The sequence below is a fragment of the Coloeus monedula genome (genome assembly GCF_965178545.1).
Source record: "Coloeus monedula genome assembly, chromosome: 7".
NCBI classification, from domain to species: domain Eukaryota; kingdom Metazoa; phylum Chordata; class Aves; order Passeriformes; family Corvidae; genus Coloeus; species Coloeus monedula.
This window is the reverse complement of record NC_138787.1, coordinates 35,979,141-35,999,128: the sequence shown is the minus strand read 5'-3', so window position 1 is coordinate 35,999,128 and position 19,988 is coordinate 35,979,141. Positions and strand designations below refer to the sequence as shown.

Here is a 19,988-nt window from a genome sequence, read left to right as displayed (position 1 = left end):
AAATTTGTCATGTGAACTCTAAAATAATTTTAATATAAAACTGAGGTGGGATTTGGTCATTAAAACGCATCTAAGGAAGTAGCTGAAAATAGGTATGTTTATTTAAGTAGAACTTTGCTTACAAAAATACATCCTTGAAAATGTGATTACTTGAAACAATTTAAAAATATTTTCTGTGGCAGGAGAGGTGAGTAGGGGACCTCCCTGCTGGTAACATGACATTAAAAGCTTGTTGGTTTCTATCTAGTGAGCAAATCTACTTTATGGTGAAATATTTACAAAAAAAAAAAAACAACCCAGATTTTCTTAAAATTTTATTCCATAAAAGCAGTTCATGGTGATGTTGTTCCTGTCTGGTTGGAAGGGTGATGGGCAGCTCCCACTGAACCCTTAGCTGGATCTTAGAGTTCCCTAAGTGAGGGTATCAGATACCATTAAATTATTGCTTCATATTGTTCCTATCATTTGCTTTCATTTTTTCTTTCTGGATCATTTCATTTTCACTTCTCATTTTCGTTGTGCCATTTTGTTTCCCTTCACCTTTAACCATTTCATTCTAACCCATTCTCATTTCCAGACGAGCATCCCTTGTGTGACGTAGGGGAGTTCCTGTGCCGCGATCGCGTCACTTGTGTGTCCTGGCACTGGCTGTGTGATGGGGAGCCCGATTGTCCCGATGGTTCTGATGAGTCCTTAGACACATGTGAGTAAAGGAGGAGCCACTCTTTTATTTTATCTCCCTTTTAACTGTAACATTTGCAGTCACACTAACTACACAACTGAAAGGGCAGATTCCATTTTGTTTATAAATCCTGTATGAATCTTCCTGTCGAGGAGAGCCGGTTATATGCTCTGTGTAGGTGAGAGACAGAAGAAAGGGAAGAGATGGAAGGTGGTTTGTTCTTGTGCCACTCTGTAATGAGCACTGTCACTGGAGCACATGTGCCCTCTGCTCTCACCAAGCTGTCAATGAGCTGAGAGGGCAAAGTCAGGCACAGGAAAATGTGCTCCTCTAAATACATTTAGGGCAAGGTGGGGTGGAAGAGAAGAGTGCAAAATATTTTCAATACAAATATGAAAAGCATACAAACATCAAAGGGAGGAACGAAAGATGTGAGAGCTGTGAGGGGGAAAGAAGCAAAGAAAGGAAGATGATGAAAAGCTTTAATAAAACATATTTAATTATAGTGAAAACCTTGTTGGTTTTTTTGGGTTTCTCTAATGTGGCTAAGAGCTTCTGAACACCAGAGCAGCAACCTTACAGACACTTTTCTTATCAGCCTTGTAGACTACTGATGAGGTGTTATTAAATCTGAATGTTCCCTTGTTTCCTGTGTTCTGAGGAAAATGAGGGAATTTCCTGATTTTATCCCCAGGATAATCACTTAATGTAAGAGAAGAACCACGTATTTTGTATCAAAGCAATACTCACAATCAGGAAGGCTGGAAATGGGGTTTACTGCTCAAAGAAAAGAAAATATCAGACAGTATTTAGGAGTCTAATCTTTAAAATGAGGGACAGAAGCTCAAGATGTCTGGGAGCCATTTCTGTCTGGGCAAACACTGCAGTGCTGATTGCAGCCTTCCTGCTCCGGTGCTTGTTCTCTGGAACAGATCAGAAATTTGCCTCTGGGGCTGTGGTGAGGGTGCTCTGATTAACCACCTTCGACACACTTTGGGGCTCTCAGCAACAACATCCTGCAGTGGGAAGCACTGGGTACAGCTGGGGTTTTGTTACTGCACTGCTGATGGATTACTGCCTGCTCTGAGGTGTTTTCAAGCAGTGTTTAACATGCACAGGTAGAAGTTTTTCTAACTAATGAATATCAGGGTAGGAGCACAGAAATGGTCACACAGACAGTTTTTAACTGGCCTTGGGATATTCACCACGTGGCTCCAAATCCAATAGCTTGCTGGATGCCCAGGTATTTTCCTCTTGAGAACTTTACATGGTTATTGTGCTGCTTTGTAAGACCTGTGTTCAGCAGTGCCATTTAAAGTCATGCCATGTAAAAAACATGGTGTTTGGGGTTTATTGATGGCTTGAAGGAAAGCGGGGGAAGGGGTGGGAAAGAGACATCCTGACATCAACCAGCGTGGTCCTCTCAGAAACACCTTTCCCTTTGCAAATGTGAGCAGTTTCTGTCAGGTGCTTTACTTAGGCTGTCCCAAGCCAGAGGCAGGAGGTCAGCACTGTGGCTTTTCTGGTTATACAGAAGAAAGGTGTGTGAATCCTTATTCTTTTCCAGCTTCCATGGCCCTTTGCTGACAAGCTGCTGGTTAATGAGGTGCCTGGGCAACAGCTGACTGTGTGGGCTGAGATAATAATCACCTTAGGACTGCTGCCCTCTCTCACCCTCTCAGTTCAACTCAGCCCAGGACTGAGTGAGAACCAAGTGACAGTGCTGGGGCATTGGGTGAAACTTTGTTACATAATTGCTCACGATTTTGTTTTGGACTGGATGGTTCTGTATTTTTTTCAGCATAATTTACTGTCAAATTTTTGAAATATGTGTTCCTACTCTGTCTTTGTCAGGTAAGTTGTTTCTCAATAAAGATGGGTGTGATGGTCCTGAATTTTTCTGCTGGCACTTTGCACCGTGGTGTCTGTAGGAACTTATAAATTACATTAAAAATATTCTTATAATATATTTGATCCCTGGTGCTAATGCCAGGGACACAGCACATTCAGTTTCTGTGCACTGAGTCATGTGTTTGTTTATAGATGAATGCAGCCCCTATTTGTCAGCTCTTTTTTGACTTACATATGATGAATTATTTGGTGTAGCCTGACAAATATTGCTAGTTGTTCCAATAGCCGTAAACAAATGGATTTTGATTGATTTTCTGTGGATTTCTGCCTAGTAATAGGGTTTTCTGGGTTCTAATAATGTGCAAGCATTGATCAAAGCTTTTCCTGCAAGTGGAAGTTCTTAACTTCTCTCCTGTGGGGATTTCAAAGTGGAGAAAAGGAGAGAAATTCTCAAGCTGCAGCTTTTCCCATGGTGACAATATGAGAAGTCTTATTAGTCTCATCACTCAAGCATATATTTGCAGAAAATATCCAGGAACTTAATATCTTTGTGAGCTCTTTCCTGTTGGCATTTTAACCAAGTTTTGCAATAGAACCTGAAAGTTATTCTCCTGTCCAAACACACATGATATGCCTGTATCAAGTAATTGCCTCAGGAACCCACCTGAAATCCTGCAATCCTTTTCCTTTATTAGTGTTTGTAAGGAGATCTAGGATGGGACAGAAAGGAGGAAAGGGTGGCATTCATAGTTATTGTTGAATTCAATGTCTGTGTTGGCAAAGGCTGGGGCAGGGCTCTGTGCAGGCACAGCTTCCTTGATCATCTTTCAGGGGGTGTGATGGAGCTGTCCTGGCTCTGCCTGTGTGGTTTTCAGTCAGCAGAGAGCTTCCAGCACCAGTCTGTTCCCCTTGTGCTTCCCATCTTCCTCTAAATGGGCTCACAAACAGCTTTATAAAACCAGAAGTGAATTCCTACAGCGCCTACACTTGCGTTATCTCCTGTTTCTTAGCAGCTGTAGTTCTTTCTGCTCTCTGAAGATGCTGGTTTTTACAGTAATAAGGAACCTGGCTCAGTATCTCATAATGAGTAATTTAGTGAACAAATTCTGTTGCTTTTCTGTTCCAGAGTTGTTGTGAGAAAATTGATTTTTTTAAAAAATAATATGTATTAATAAAACTCTTGACCAAGTAATTTTTACCCTTTCTTGGGTGGTCTCTTGGTTGTTCATAAGGCTTTTGCAAATAGTCAGGATTCAAAAATCAATTTACTCAACCTAATCAGATGATGCTGGGTTCTTCAGCAGGCTAAATCAGCAAGCTCACTTGAAATCAATAGAACTTTATCAGACAGCCCAGAATCTGGCCAGACAGTTTGGCTTTTACAGATATCTGTGAGTCTGGAGGTTGATGCAAACATTGAGGGCCTGTCTGTAAAAAGGAAAAATAAAATGGCTGCCTGCAGACTCACCTGACAGGTGGTTTTGGTGGGATAATTACAAAACTCAAATCCACTGTTAAAAACCATAGAATTTAAAAACAGAAATAGTGACAACCATTTGTATCATCTGACTTCACTGCTCCCTGCTGCAGGCAGTTATTACGTAGAAACATCAATGTAATACTCATTTTCCTGGGGGTGGTTTTAGTGGTGTTTTTTGGTTTTTTGAGGTTTTTTTGGTTGTTTTCCTTTTGGTGTTTTGATTGGATTTTTTTGCTTCTTTTACCATTCTTGCCACTAGTATTGGTCTTAAGCTGCAAGTATTTTCCTAACTCAGCAACTGCTATAGTGGCATAAGTAGAGAACTTCACTAATTGATTGTGTTTTAAAGATCCAGTTTATAACATTGTTATTTTGGGGTACTTGTGTGTTTTGTATTCCACAATTGTACCTCTGAATAACATATTCATCCTAAGTAATCCATGCCCAAGGAATACCACGGTTTCTGAAACCAGACAAGTATTTGATGTGATGTGCTATTGCTTGCTTTTCTCCTCAGCCTCCTCCTAACAGAGCTGAGATCTAAAACGTGCATTGGCAAATTACTCCTTCCATTTAGTACTTAAGGCTTTTTTTGTGTGTTTGCAGCTTCAGAACTCGTCTGGCTTGCATGTTGTTTTCAAATCTCAGCTCACCAACACCTCTCTGTCAGAATGTGTTGTGCCAGGGCGAGGTGAAACAAAGGAGCAGGGAGAGAAATTGCTTATTTTCTGTAGCTTCTTTTTGAAATTGTGCACACTGATTATGTTTGGATATTGTAACTCTGGGTGCAGCAGTTCCAGCACAGGCTGATCCATTGTCTCTCAGCCATGGAGTGGAGGAAGGTGCTGTAACACTGCCTGATAGTGCCCTGCAAAGAGAGACTTGAGGTCTGGCATGAGGCTCCCCGAGCTCCTTTCATATCTATCTGTGGCAGATTGCAGGCAGCAGAGCTTTGCAGCAGCACAGCTGCCCATTAGAACCATCTATTAGACCCCAAGTACTGCTTGAATGTCATGAATAACCTATGAGAGGGAACAAAACCCTGCAATATGAGATCTACTGGTGGACCTCTAAAAGGTACTGTCAAGTCTGGAAGTGCCTGACACTCATTTATTTTAGCAGCAACAAAATCCTGAGACCATTTCACTCTGCACAGCCAGACTGCAACTCTTGTCTCTCCTATTGTCCTCAGCTGCCCTTTGTTTGTGATCCTGACGTTGTTGCTCTGGTGTTTGAGCTTTCCTAAATGTTATCCAAATACTGTTTGCATACCTTATGCCCACACAATTTATTTGTGGCTGACTGGTCCTGAGTTGAAACAACTCTAGTTGCCATTAATAAATCATCAAATTTGAATGGTGCCTGTCTCTGGAAGTTTGAGTAGATGTAGCCTCATTGTAACATGTTGAAATTAGTTCTGATAATTATCTTCCTCTGGGATTTTGAGGGAATGTCACCTTCTGTAATCATGATTAAACTGAAGTTGGAGGAGCAAAAGAAATGCAGCAACCAGAAGTGCCTTGTTTAAAAGCTTCAGTATCACTTTGTTTGCTAAAAGTGTGTCTTTCATTCTCTGGATGCTAATTATGGGAGACTAGTTTCAGAAGCTTTAAAATTGTTAATTGGGTACCTCTGTTGTAGTTTTTACCAGCAAAGGATAAGATAATTGGATGCAATGTTGCTCTTGTGGTATGAAACAATAAAGATAAAATTTCCTAAAGCTCCTAATTCTTTTATGAGTAGATTCATCGAAATTCAATAGAAGCTGGGATCCCAAACCACTCTTTAGTAGCTTTGGAAAAATCCTATATCAATAAATAATGTGCATACATTGAAGGTGCACTGCCATGAAGCTGCTAAAGGCAGATGAAGAAAATGCTGGACATGAGGGGAAAATGTGAACTTGTGTTTTCACTTTATGATTTTGGTGTTTGTAGTTACTGTTGAACAAGGAATCTGCTACATAAAATAGCTGCTTACACCTATTTTTCAGCAAGATATTTGAACTTGTTACTGGCCAGGTATTAATTTAATCTGCTTTGAGATGATGTGTACTTCCTTTTTCTCTCTGTATCAGGATTGTTCCTATAAGTAGTGTAAAACTTCTAAAGTTCTTGTAGGAAATGAACCACAACAAAATGACAAATGTCAACAAATGTTATGAAACTGCTGCTAGTTTACCTAAAATTAAGTTAAACGCTTGATGCAGCAATACAGAATTGCCAGCTTTTGTGTTAGCTGGTGAGAGGAAGTGTTTCTGACAGAACAAGATGAATGTTTTGAAGGAGTATTAACTTTCCTGATACTATTTGTACAGACCTGAAACAAAACACGCTTCTCACTGAGGCTCTTCTTGCAGTTTGCCTTGCCAAAGCTGCTGTGGTTGGTGAACACTGGTATAAAACATGGTTATAAAACATATTTATTCTGCCTGGAGCCTTTGCCATCCTTTTTATTGGCATGTAGCCTCTTGGGGCTGCTGTGCTTCATCCCATCCAGGTAGTTTGCTGTTGTTTGCCCCCTTTCCCTGTGGAAAACATCTCGGTGACTGTGATCTGGGCTTTAGCTTTTGACCTCTGTTTTCTCCTTACTCCATCATTTGGGAAAGCAGAGAGAGCTCAGCCCCTCCAGGAGAGGTGATTTTGCTGGTGTGATGGGATTGCTGATGTTTCCAATAGTTAACGGGGTGGTAGAGCAAACAGTCTGGAAAGGATGGGTGTCCATGGTGCTCGTACCCTCGAAGCCCTTTGGGAAGGTTACAGAGAAGCACCCCACTGAGACAAATCCTGCACTGCTGTCAGTGTGGAGCAGCTCAGCCTGTTCCACTGTGGTGTTTGGGGCTGCTCTTGATGCCCGGTTGTCATCCTGAGGGGGATCATCCTTGGAGGATGCTCCTGCCTTTCGCTCCACTGATTCTGCTCCTCTTCCCTCTGAGCTCCCCAGCTTTGGCTGCTGGGGAGTGCTTGCCTCGGGCCAGGGGATAACTTTGATGTTTCTGCATTTCCTTTCTGCTACAGCCAGCGTACAGGCAGTGCTGCTGAGGCTCCAGAGAACATTCAGAGGCAATTCCTTTTTTTAATTTCCCAATGGACTGTAACACTGCTTCTGAGGCTAAGCACATTGCCCCATCACTGGGATACAGGCGTCTGCCTTCTCTGTGTAAACTAGTTTGTTCGCTTTTTGTCAGGGGAAGTGACTTTAAATACTTGCTGGGATTAGAAAATAGCAGGTAACACTATAGGAACTAAAATTTGCACCAGGCTGGATGTAAGGATCTTGGAAGAGCAAGGTCTGTGCAGCTTCAATCAGGAATGTAGAAAGTCTCATTCCTGGTGCATCAGGCACTGCTGCCTGAGCTGTAAAGTGCTGGCAGCAGGGGCTTGGCCCCCAGCAGCTTCATTAAGTAGGGGGCTGCAATTTCAGCTTTCTGAATTAAAAGTATTTTTTCTTAAATAATTATTTTGAAAGTGCCCTCAATCAGTCAGGTAAACATTGGAATTTGGCAGGGAATAGAATTACTTGCTTGTGCTAATTTTTTTTAAAGCATTTTAAAGACTAAAAATACTCAGTTACATTTTGTGCTTTGTTCCTTTTTTCTTCCTACTTTATTTTCTATTCTGTGTGTTCATTTCACTCTGGTTTCCAGTCTGAGTGTTCTTTTACTTTGTTCTTTACATAGTCCAAACACCCAAACCTGTTCCAGCCAAATAAATTACCATAAAAAGTAATTGAAGACTTTGATTTTTTTTTTAATCATTCTGAAGTTAGCATGTTACATATGCAGATATTTAAACAGTTATTTATACCTTGCCAATATAAACAGTTACATTAGCTTTTACTGTAGGCAAATGGTTTTGGTACAGTGAGCTCATTTCTGGTGTGCTAGGAATGATTTGTGCCTTGCAAATGTGTAGCAGGAAATTGAGATTTGTGCGCACAAGAAGTTTAAAAAGGAAGAATTCCTTTGTTTTTTAAATGCTTTCAGCTCATAAGAGAATATCCTTATACAATATTTTCCCTTGTACTCAGTACAGTGCTAGAGTTTTTGTCATCTGAGTCCATAAAATGCAAGATAATGCATAAAATTAGATTTCATTTTGCCTTTGCATGTGGTGCAAAATATTCAAAATCTTAAATTATGAATTTGGGGGGTTGATGGTGTCAAAGCCACAAAGTTTCTGGTCTGTGTCAAAGATGAGAATTACAGGGGGAGAAATCACGGTCCTGTTATTGCACAGAAACTTGGCAGCCCTGGCAAGAGGTCCAGGATCAAATAAGTGTAATTTCAGTGGCTCTTTGGCTGCATATTTTCCTTTGGAATAAAGTAAGTAACAAGAAGTTCAGTGCTGAAGGATGTAAAGGTCATTGTGTCTCGCAGTGACATGGTTATTAGAAATGCTACCTCCTTTTTCTGCCTGTGCCTGATTATCCTGAGCATGATTTTCCAAAGTGATTCATGGGAATTTCAATTACATGATTGCCGGCAAAATGAGCTTCTTTGAGGTCTGTGGCAACATGGAGGTGTAATCCAAGGCCAGCACAGAGCCTTTGAAGGGTGATGCCCAATACCTAAAACTCCGAAATAGCTCATTTATGGATTAATTGCTTGCTAAAATTGCAATTCCTACACAGAAGCAGATCTAATGGGATATACACTCATAAGACGAGAAAATGAAAAGATCTATCTTTTGAAAAACCTATAAAAGTAATTCATACTTTGAGGAAGACTTTGCTTTTAATGTTTTTAACCCAAAGCAATTTTGTTTTTATAGCTAAGCTATAAATTACAAACTGCCCTCCCCCCAAAAAAAAAAACCAAAACCAAAAAAACCCACCAAAACAAAGTAAAAAAAGAATTGCATGGGAACAGAAGAGATGGAAAGACTTGGTACAGTTTTTCTTTCCTGAGGTTGCGCTGGCTGTTAAGCTGAGCTTAATGGCTTTATTTTTTCTTTCTCAGCATTGACCTTCTTGTCAGCATTTGGCCGTGAGTAAGACACTTGTTTCAGTGTGAAGCAAGGTTTGAGTGTGGGTTGTCCGTCAGGTACAGATGCTGTGCTCTCTGCTTTCACAGGAGGGATGTGTCTCCTGCACTGGCAACACAGGAGACCCCAGTGAGGAGGGAGCCCTGTGGATCAAGAGCTGCACCAGTGAGATACACTGGGGCAGAAAATGCCCCCAAATGGGCCAGGAACTGGTCATTAGGCAAAGGAGGGAGCAGTGAGGTTACAGCATGGGGGGTGTATTTGGGCATCTTTTAGCAGCCCTATGATATTTCAGTCCCCATTTCTATGCACATTTATTTACAGTCCATTTAATTTGTGTTCTGTTTAACAACAGTTTTTAAATTTTTTTTTTCTTTCCTCCTTTTTCCTTTCATATTTATGTCCTTGCAAATGTCTCAGGGCCTTCTGTACATCAGCTGAGCCCTTTCACTCTAGCACTGCATTTTCACACAGTATTGTGTTTCTCCCTAATCCTCGCTGTTACTTTATTCATTACTTTCACACTTTCCTGGCTTTTTTCTTAGTTCTGCTGACAGACTACTAAAACTGCTATTAAAACTTTTTCATTTTCCACATTCCTTTATTTTTCCTCTCTCATCATCCTCAACAGGTTCCTTTTGCCCTCTCATAGGTCTCGTCTGTTTCACTGATATCCACGCTCTGGCTCCTTCATTTTCTGTCTGTTTTTATCTTCCCATTAACAGTCCTTTGTGCCTTGCTCTCTTGCCATGGTGCTGCTGTTCAGTAGTCAGCATCAGGAAAAGAGATCATTTTGGGAAATGAGGAATGCACCTTTTGCAGGATAATTCAGCCAAATCCCAAAGCTGGTTGTGAGGGTGTTGATTTTCAGGCTGCCATTTAGAGTTTTTGGGCCAGGAATAGCTCTGGTATAAGGGAGGTGGACAAATTACTGTATCACAGCATTGTCTATTGATTAGACATTAATAAAATGTAGAAACATATTTAGGAAAAAACATAAGTCTAGAGCATCATCAAACCCCTTCTTGGCTCTGCTGACATCAAAAGGTAATTTTTGATAATGCAGGGATTTATAAATTACAGCAATCTTGGGTATGAAAGGGCTTGTTGAAAGATTTTTATCTGAGGTGATGCTACTTCACCGTGGGCCCCAATTGCACAGAGGCTCATTACAAATGTTTGTAATTATAATGATGCATCTGGCCTGTAGATCCTACACTGGGAGAAATGTCACGTATTTAACTACGGGCTGCATGGAATTCTTTGTCACCTAAAATTGCCGGAGCAATAATCATTTTTCTTCTCCTTCAAAATTACCAACGAACACAACTCTCATAAGGCAGCAGATGAATTTCTGAAAGAAAGGTAAAACTCTGCTCCTTTTGAAAGCAGGGCAGTGATATAAAGTAAGTGTTTATATGTGTTTTTAGTGATGACATGCATGGTGCTTTTAGGCAGCAAAGAGGGCGCTTTGCTGTGGATGAAGAAACAGTGGAAGACCAAAACCTTTGCTCACAAAGAGTAGTGTGTAACTATGACAAAGGAGTGGAACTTAATAAAGCAGAAAGGGAAAATACAAAAAATCATTTCAAACAAATTGAGATTTGGTAAGGATTTAATTCCTTGTGTTAACTTACAGATGTACAGATCTAATCCAGAGAGTCCGTGTTTTAGCAGCTCTTACTCATGCCCAAGTACTTCTGGGGGAAACTTAACTGTGCCAAATGAAACATTTTCAAGCCTGCATTGCTAAACCCCCTTCACATTTTTATTCAAAGAGGCATCAGCGTGTATGTGCAACCACTTTGGAGGACTGTGAGCTGTGCCTTCAGAAACGGGTCTTAAATTGTATGTAAAACTCGGGATATGCCCAATATGAGGTAATTTCAAGTTAGTTTTACTCATGAGAGCAGCCATTTATAGGACTGGACCCAAGTTTGTGTTTAAACTTCCTCACAGAGAATACTAAATTAATTTTTACCATCTGCCATTTATAACCTCATTAAGGGCACAGGTATGACTGTTAATGGTGGATTTGCAATAACATGAGTTGCTTCAGAATAAAGATGTGGCAAACTTATTTTTCATTATTTAAGTGTTCTAACAAAATTGGGAGGGCTGGGGGCAGAAACTTATTTTTTCATAGTATAATAAAATTACTTCTGTAGTGTTTCTTCTCCTTCCTTCACTTGTTAAGCATTCATAAATAGGCCAGGGCTACAAGGAGTGCCTCTTGCTGCCTTTGTGCTCAGGCTGTGGAGAACATCGGGATGGCATTTTCTAACTCATTCTTATTTTCTCTGCTCTACTTCTACACCAGGCTACTGATCTTTGAGGCAATTTTTAAAAACTATTTAGACTAAAGTTGTCTAAGGTATTTCTTATTTTTGTAAGAGAAAAAAGTATTTGTCTAAGGTATTTCTCTTCATGCTGCATGTCCTAAAGCCAGTGAGCTCAGGTACAAAAAAACCCAGGGACAAATAATGAATAGCATAAATATGGATGTCTGCTCTACTACTGAGAGAGCAGTTATATAGAATAACACCTGTTTGGTTCAATAACAAAGTGAAAAATACATTATTCTCTACCACAATCTGTCTGCTCTGACTATATTTTCATAGAAAAAAATAGCACCTATTGTCGTTTTGCCTTTCAGTGAATTTGTCTGCACCCTCCTAACCCTTTTCAGTCCCAAGTGTTGCTGGCATTCATGGCTCTGCTTTCAGTCCCAGGGAAGTCCCGTGCAGGAGGACGTGCAGTGAGCTGGGACCACAGTGTCAGCATGTGCTTTGTCCAGCATATAAAATTAATAAGGGACCTGCTCAGACACTGGGTTTTCCATAATAACAAAAGCTTTGTTCCATTGATTTGTAATTCCCAGTTCTAAATGAGACAATTCAGTTTAGTAGCAGTCTGATTTTTACAGCTGGATTTTTATTCAGTAGTAAGTTCTCTGTCCAAGGCAGAGAATAATCTTTTCTCTCTCTTTCCTCTTTACCCAAAGCTGGGTTTTTAGATTTTTTTTTTAAATTTCTGCTTGCTGCAGATGGAAGTGTACTGAAAGCTGTGGTTTTATTCATTAGGCTCCTCTAACACCAAATCTCATTTCTTTTTGGCTGCACTGGAGATGTCTCCGAGGTCAGCCAGGTCAAAGCCGCAGTTGCTGCAAGTAACTATAAAACTTCTTTCCTGCTAACAATCCAAGGGATTTGAAAGTGCCTGATGAATAAGGTCAGTTGAAATGAATTACCTTTGTATTTACAAAATTATTTAATTTGCCTTGTTCTCAAATTCCCTCACGGTGACTTTGGCATGGCCTTCCACCTGAGTCACTCCTTCATCTGTTGTGGATGTCACGCATACCCTGACTGGGTGACTTCATGGCAGGAGGAGGAAATTACAAGAAGATCATTAAAGTGTGAAATGAAATTCTTAAAGATGACACACCTAAAGCAGCTAAAATGTTACCCCCAAAACAAACAGTGCCATTGATCCTACTTAATTACATGCCTAATAATTTTATACCAATGTAAAGCACATTGACGATGCACTAATCCATTTCACGTTCACTGCCACCACAGATTTTCTCCTCCTTATTTGCTTTGAATCTCATCATTATCGTGCACATAAAACTAGTATTCTTAGAATTTTTATAGTAGTATTTCCATATAAAATGAGGAAAAGTCTAATATATGAATACTAAACAGCTCATTAAAGTGGTTTGTAATATATTTATTCATGATAAAAGCAGCTGAGAAATGCTGATATAAAATAGTACTTCAGTCCCAGAGTATGTCTAAGATTAGAAGAATCATGCCTTGGATAATCAATACTGCAGGGAAAACAGGAAATCTTAAATACAAATAACATCAAATAAAGAGCTTTGTATGCTTAATTAAACACATTAACAGATGTGTTTATTTCAGTTAAATAATTAATATATTAATAATACTGGCAGCAAGAAAATTTTTGTGGTTAAAAAAAATAACCTGAAAACGTTTTTATTTCAAGAGAAAAAACTGCTGCCTTTTAAAGACATTAAGGACATTCTTATCTGGAAGTGGCACAAAGATTGTTAATGATCAAATTACACAGCAAGCAAAAGATGTGGAAGGAGAGCCTAATCTACCATGTCAAGAACCCTGATCTTTAAATTTGCTCTATATGAGCAAGCCATTGTCTCCAGCCTCAGGAACAGGATGGGCTTTGAAACAATTGAGGTGATGAATGGTTCCTTCTCTGTCCATATGCATTAAATGTTGGTCCTTGAAGTTATTTTCTCTGGCCTTTCAGCCGTGCTTGCTGTGCCCAGGCCAGAGGAACAGGCTGTTGTGAATTACCTGTCCAGAACTGGCCCAAGGCTTTGTGACAGAGAAAAATCTTGCATTCACTGGAAGCAGTTTATAGAGACTGGAGCGGGAGTTTAGGAATGTATACTGCAGGATTAATTGATGCACTGAGGGTTTGGGTTGTTCTGAATTGATAATTTGGCACAGATTTAGCTATGTGCTTATTCCCTTTCTGCACGTGTTTTATACTGACCCAAACCAGAATCTTTTGCTATGTTTAGTTGCAGTTGGGCCATATTAATTCAGCTTAGTTTTGTATTCCACATCAGGATTCCAGTCTGTCAATAAACACTGCTGACAGCTCTGAAAAGGGGTCAGGTAGGGCCCTTGATCTTTGCTCAGATGGCAAATTGTACAAATTATGATTAAGATCAAGAGATAACAGTGTTTGGTCATCAGAAATGTCAATAAATAAATATCCAGCCAATTATTTCTACTAGAAACACATCTGGTGTTGTTGATAGGAAGTATTATGCAGTACACTTTCCATACTGCTGAATATTGAGTCCCAAATTGGAGAAATCCCACTGATACTTTTTTGTTATTTTGGATGAAAGGGAATTTCTCCTCCAGTTTTCAGCTTGGGTTGTTGGGGTCAATCACCAAAGCAGGAAAAACGGGAGGTGGCTCAGAGGGAGAATGAATTCATATATGTGCAAGGTAGGATGCAGAGCTGTGTGGAACCTGGGGCCATTTTTAATGTCCGTTCTGCTTGTGAAGGAGAGAGCACAGTCCTGGTGCTGGGCTTGGACACAGGACTGCCTTCCAAGTGTTCCTTTGCTTGTTTACCAGCACTGCTCACAGTGATGGTGCAGATGAGCAAGAATATTAAAAGGAGCCATCTCACAGCACTGTTATTTAGTCTGCCACAGAAAAGGGTGCTGGAAGAAGGACTTGGCTGATTTACTGTTTCTGTGAAGTGCACTTGGTTCAAACATGTATATGGGTTTAAACATTTTATTTAACATTTTGTATTTCCTTACCAGAACTGGAAATGTGAAATAGATAAATGTTCCTTAATAAGCTAGAAGAAGGTCACCCTTGACTAAGCCAAGCTTAAAGAAAAAGAGGTTTGGTGCTTGGTGTTTCTTTTTTTCTTATTTTGAGCTGGTGATAGGTTGAAATGATGCATATAATATTCCTTGACCTTTAAGGCCTGGCCTCTCTGTTTTTTGGCACACCGCTGTCAGAAGCAGCACCCAGAAAGATGAGAGCATGCTGTGGTTACACTGCCAGCATCCATAATGCAGCCACAGGGAGGGAGCACAGCTGATGCTGCTGCTGCTGCAGGGATCTGCTGCTGCCGCCCCTTGGAAAACCCTCTGGAGGCTGTGAAGGACAAATGGCTGAGGAAGAGCCCTTGGCCTGGTGGGGGGGAATGCTCCTGTTGCTGGAGGAGCAACAGGATCTGATCAGTTTTCAAGGCTTCTCACAGCCTACAGAGGTCAATGCAGATGGAGCAACCTTCACACCTGAGCCTGGATTATGAAGTGCTGCTGCCAGGCAGGGGCAGCTCACAGAGCCTGGCACTCCAGAGTCACTACCCCTATCACTGAGTGATGCTGAGCACTTTTCAGCTCCATTTCTTACAGTGAAACAGCTTAATCTTGTCCTGTCTGCATCCTACAGTTTTGGTTTTTTAAAAAGAATTAGTTTTCAAAAGGCTTAAAATAGTTTGCTCTAATTGGGAGCAATCCAAGTCAAGAAAGGAAGAGAAAATTGCAGTAATCCAGACAGCTCAGTGGCTTTTTCTGGGGTAAATCATAAAGCTATAAATCATGGTGTGTTTATTCTGTTTTTCTGTGACTCAGCTGCATTTGTGGCCACATTTTAGCTGCCAGCAGGCTTATAATTTTGAGTGTATAAAAAAAATACTGTGAGATTCTGTAGGGAGATATTACTTTTTTCAGTTTGATTTTGGTATGACAGTAAATAGCTGACAAACTTCTTGCACAGTCAAGGGAAATGTTCCTTTTCCATTGTGGAGAAGAAAGCTGAGAGATATAAATTGCACCTTAGGAATCAACTGTGAGGAAAAGGCAGTGATGCAGCACCCATAATTACCTCAAACTTTCATTAAAAAAATTAAAAAAAATCTCTGTTTCATAGAGGCATATAATGGCTTGTGTTGGAAAGGACCTTAAAAGTCATGTAATTCCAACCTCCTGTCATGGGCAGGGACACCTTCCACTAGACCAGGTTGCTCCAAGCCCTGTCCAAGCTGGTCTTGAACATCAGTAGATCTGGACTCCTTTCATGTATGACCCTCACTAAAATTTTTTTTTAGCAAAAAACTCCTAATGTTTGGAAAATCAATGTGAGAAGTTATTTAGAGCAGAAGGAGGTGTTGGATTTAATGTGGATTTGATATGGGTGTCTGTTGAGATCTCTCTTTTGGTTTTTTAGCTCTGTTTATGTTTTTGTGGCTTTGCAGAGCAGCACTTCATTGGATGTACTTCAAAATGTTTGAATTTAAAGACTCCTTTCTATTCTCAGAACAGTGCAGAAGAACTTTGTCATTAATGTGTGTGTACATGTTTCTGTAACAATCCTACTTTTACCTGTGTAAGGAGCTCCACTCCTATAACTGCAGAATGCAGGGGTTCAGTTTAAGCCTGACAGCAGATCTTGTGCTGCTGGGCTGGACTGAGACTGAGCCCCATTCTTCAGGGATCTTGCTGTCTTGATCAAAGACAAGTGGTCCATCTGCAGCCCTGCTGGTCAGCAGAGCAGGGCTCACCTGGCCACACTCTAGCATGGCACTGTGTGATCTTTTAAAGGCTGAGATCAGAGGGTTTGCCCGAGGTGCTGGTGTTCCAGTGCACAGGGGTGGGCAGGACTCCTTCTCAGGCATAGCCTTATTAGTGGTACGATTTAATGAACCTGGGATGCTGAAGGGATTTTGCCTTATACCAAATGTATGCATCAGGCTGACAGTAAGATCTCTTTTAGTGACTGAAATTGCCAGAATAAAAGAGTGTATGCAAACCCCTCCATGCCAAGTACCAAAGCTAATTCCCATCGCCGTGCGATGGCCTCGGTACACGCACTGCCCCGTGTGCCCACTTTATTGTTACTTATTTGTAATGACAGATTCATTTTAGCAGGATGTTTTTAGCTTGTTAAAGCTGCATTAGTTAGTCTGCAGCCAGCAGTAGCATTTGGAAAGTGATCCATGCCCTCCCCAGCAAACTGCTCACGAGGCAGTGATCTTTGGTGTGGCCTCCGTGCATGGTTGTGCTGAGCTCATTAAGATGTCTCAGCCTCGAAGAAGGTATCAGCTATATTAACTACCGAGTCGTGGCAATAAAAACAAATGCAGCATGGCATGGAAATGCATTAACAGGCCCTGGTTCACTGTAGCATCATGTTTTCAGGGAAACAAACAAAGGCGATATAATAAACTGAGCTGGCATCAGCCCAGTTACTCTGAGCGAACAGTAATAGCTTTCACAGGGTTCAGGGTTGGGTCTTCTGCATCATTAATATTCCTCTAAAGACACACAGGGTGTTTGCTGCTGAAATAAGAAGTGAGTAAAATAAAAATTAGAAATCTCTGAGAGCTGTACCAGGTGTATTGCTGGGAGATGTTTAATAAAAAGCTTGGCACTGGTGTGAAGGGTTTCCCTGATGGGTGTTAGGGCCTCCTCCAGCCACCCACAGCACAGCCAGCCACTGGTGCCACTACAGTGCTGACTGTGTTGCTGCTGCTCGTTGTTGCTGAGGACTCAGAGATTAGTTAAAACCAGTCTTTTCTGCATGTCTGCTTTGCTCAGTGCCTGAGCTCCGAGTGCTCAGGGTGGGTTACTGACAGCAGCACTGCTGCACGGCCAGAGCAGCTCCAGGTACCAGTCCTCTGCCTCGTATTTTGCCAGAGAAATGTGAGGGTGTACAGAATGTGGCTTGTGCAAACCAGCTGTTTCTCCCTAATCCATGTGGCACCTTCCATGCCCCCTGGATAGCAGGATTCATCCTTCCCAGCAGCTCTGGCAATCACGGGCTTTTACCTGCTCTTGGGAAAGATTTGACATAAATTCAAAGTCTGCTTAGTCTGGGCTTCACGAATCCTTTGTCTACAGAGCTCAAGTGCTCAGTTCAGTCTTTTTAAAGTCTGGTTTGTAAATCCTGGACTGGTAACTGTTTTTTTCTTGCTTTTTCCCTTCTCTCCTCCTCCAGAGGGACTTTTGGAAGGCTGTTTTAGCAAGGATGCCATGCGGCTGATTATGAACTGCAGCTAATTCTGGCATCTTGTAAATATCAAAACAACACATTTTGTTTTTACACTAATGCACTAAGGTCAAAATTGCCTTTCTATTTGAACAGATAAGCATTTCATCTTTGTTAATATCTACAACTTAAAAGCTGTAGGAGGGTAACAGGAATTTTTAATAGTGATATGTTGATGTTTCGGCTTGCTCTCTGAGGAGAACTTCTAAAGACAGAAATATAACATGATGGTATAGCATTCTGGTCTGTGCCAGCTCGCTCTGAGTGCTCTGCATGGAGCTTTATGTGCTGCTTTCTAGACGTTGTTCTGTGAAAGAACCAGTTACTGCTTTTCCTGGAGCTGTTCTTAGCTCTTGTTTCAGCTTTGCTCCCTCTTTTAATAACATCTCCCCAGTTCCCAAGCTGTCTGTTCAGGTTGGAGTCTGATATCCACTGGACATTTCTGTGCAGTAGGTTTTTCATATTGCTGACTCGGTTGGCATCATTTCCCCAGTATCATTGCATCTTATTTACTTTATGTGTGCATCTGTTTAGGTCTCGTGCTCCCTCAGGGCGTACAAGATCACTAATGTTAGTCCTCAGTTTTAGCTCACCACTTTCCTACTCTTGTGGTTTGATGTGCAATATAAATATCATTGTTGCTTGAGCACTAATGCACAATTTAAAAATAATAAAGGCTAATAGTCAATTCATTTTGTGCTGCTGTATCACCAGTTACTTCTCTGGAGGATTTGTCCTCTCGGGAGGTGGTTTTGTGAGCTTTGCTGTGCTGTGCAAACTCTTGCAAAGTGATGCAATTCTGGTTCTTTGTTGCTTTTTTGGTAAATTCCAGACACAGCCTCTGCTGTCTGTCTTCTTGTGGGTTTGGCCTGCTGGCCAGGGTGCCTTTGCATGTCAGGGCAGCCACTCACCCCCGGGCCATGCTTTGAGTGGTGGAATCATGGTAAAACCTCCAGTTCTGGAAGAGTTGATGTTGATGCTGCCTGGACCCCACTCAGAGGAAGGCTGTTTGGAGGTGAAGGGCAGAGCATCAGGATATGCCTGGGATGCACAACCTTTGCCTTACATTTGCATAGCTTGATTTAATGTTGTGTTACCCCCAACATTTTTCGCAACGTTGTCTGTCCACGTGAATTCTGGTCCTTAAATTTGACACCTTTTTTTGGTGTTTATATTTTATTTTTTAGGGCTGATTCATTCATGAGTGGTGCACTTTCTCATTTCAGCCTTGCATTACCTTGAATCTCTTCTATGTTTTCACTTTCTTTCTGTATAACCTATAGCACAGGATAGTGATCGCTGTTTTTTATATTTAAGTGGATTGCAGTGGGAAGGTTTAGGTTGGACATTAGGAAGAGTTTCATGAGAAAAAGGGTGATTGGACATTGGAATGAGCTGCCCAGGGAGGTTGTGGAGTCATTAGAGGTGTTTAAGGAAAGCCTGGACATGGCACTCAGTGCCATGGTCTGGTTGACAAGGTGGTGTTTGGTCAGAGGTTGGACTCAATGATTTCAGAGGCTTTTTCCAACCTAATTGATTCTGTGCAATTCTGTGGTTCTTGTGTTTCACAGTTTGCTTTTCTAACGTGAGTCAACTGGAAAATTTCTGCTGTTTCAACAGAATTCTCACCCTACCTTTTGAGGAACAGCATAGCCTGTGATAGGCTTGATCTCAGTCACGTCATCAGAAAAAAGTTACAGAATTACAAATGTTATTTTTCAATTAGTCATCCAGGAAATGCCTGAAGGAAGGTTGGTTAGGTGTGGCCATATAAATATAGCCAGTATATTGCAATATTAGCTTTGGTATAACACAACCAGCGCTTTCACACTCTTCCCAGAGACTTTTTACACAGATTCTCACAAATTAAGCCTGCTCTAAGAAGTTCCACAAATTGTGGGAGGATAAGAAATGTGTTAGCCTCACATTTATTAAGGACTTTTATCTGTGAAGTGTGTGGAAACATGAGTAGAAAACAAGAAACCTAAATAACTTCTTTGGTTTTAAAATTCAAAGTGGCACATAAAGAATATCGATCTTTCTAGAAAAGAAATTTACAAAAGAGAAATGTTTTATATTTTATTATTTCCAGGTTGTCTCTGGGAGGAAAAAAGGTTGGTATTTTTTCCTTTTTGTTTTATTTTTTGTTTAGCAGTGAGGTGGAAGAAGGAATATCATCAGCTTTAGTGGTGAGCAGTGGTATAATCAGTTTATCAGCCTGTCAACATTTGATCAATATCTATTGGAGAAGATCTACCTATATGACAAGAATCTCATAGGAAATAAAAAGCATAGCTGTGTAACCTCTGTGGAGTTCTGTCAGTAGATGTTACAGGTATCACATGGGAGATGTAACTAAAAGGCAAAGCATTTTAGTTTCTTTTAAAGATAATTCAGGTGGAGATTGACTTGTA

At 40.8% G+C, this 19,988-nt stretch overlaps 1 protein-coding gene across 1 annotated transcript in view; it reads left to right on the top strand.

The window, feature by feature from the left end:
* Window positions 1-19,988, top strand: part of LRP1B (LDL receptor related protein 1B) — a gene marked incomplete at both ends in the record, with an annotated part of 635,176 nt that overhangs the window by 160,553 nt on the left and 454,635 nt on the right. Inside the window, one exon of the mRNA XM_082285346.1 lies at window positions 578-703. Coding sequence (XP_082141472.1) covers window positions 578-703 — 126 coding nt within the window. The remainder of the gene's footprint in view (window positions 1-577; window positions 704-19,988) is intronic.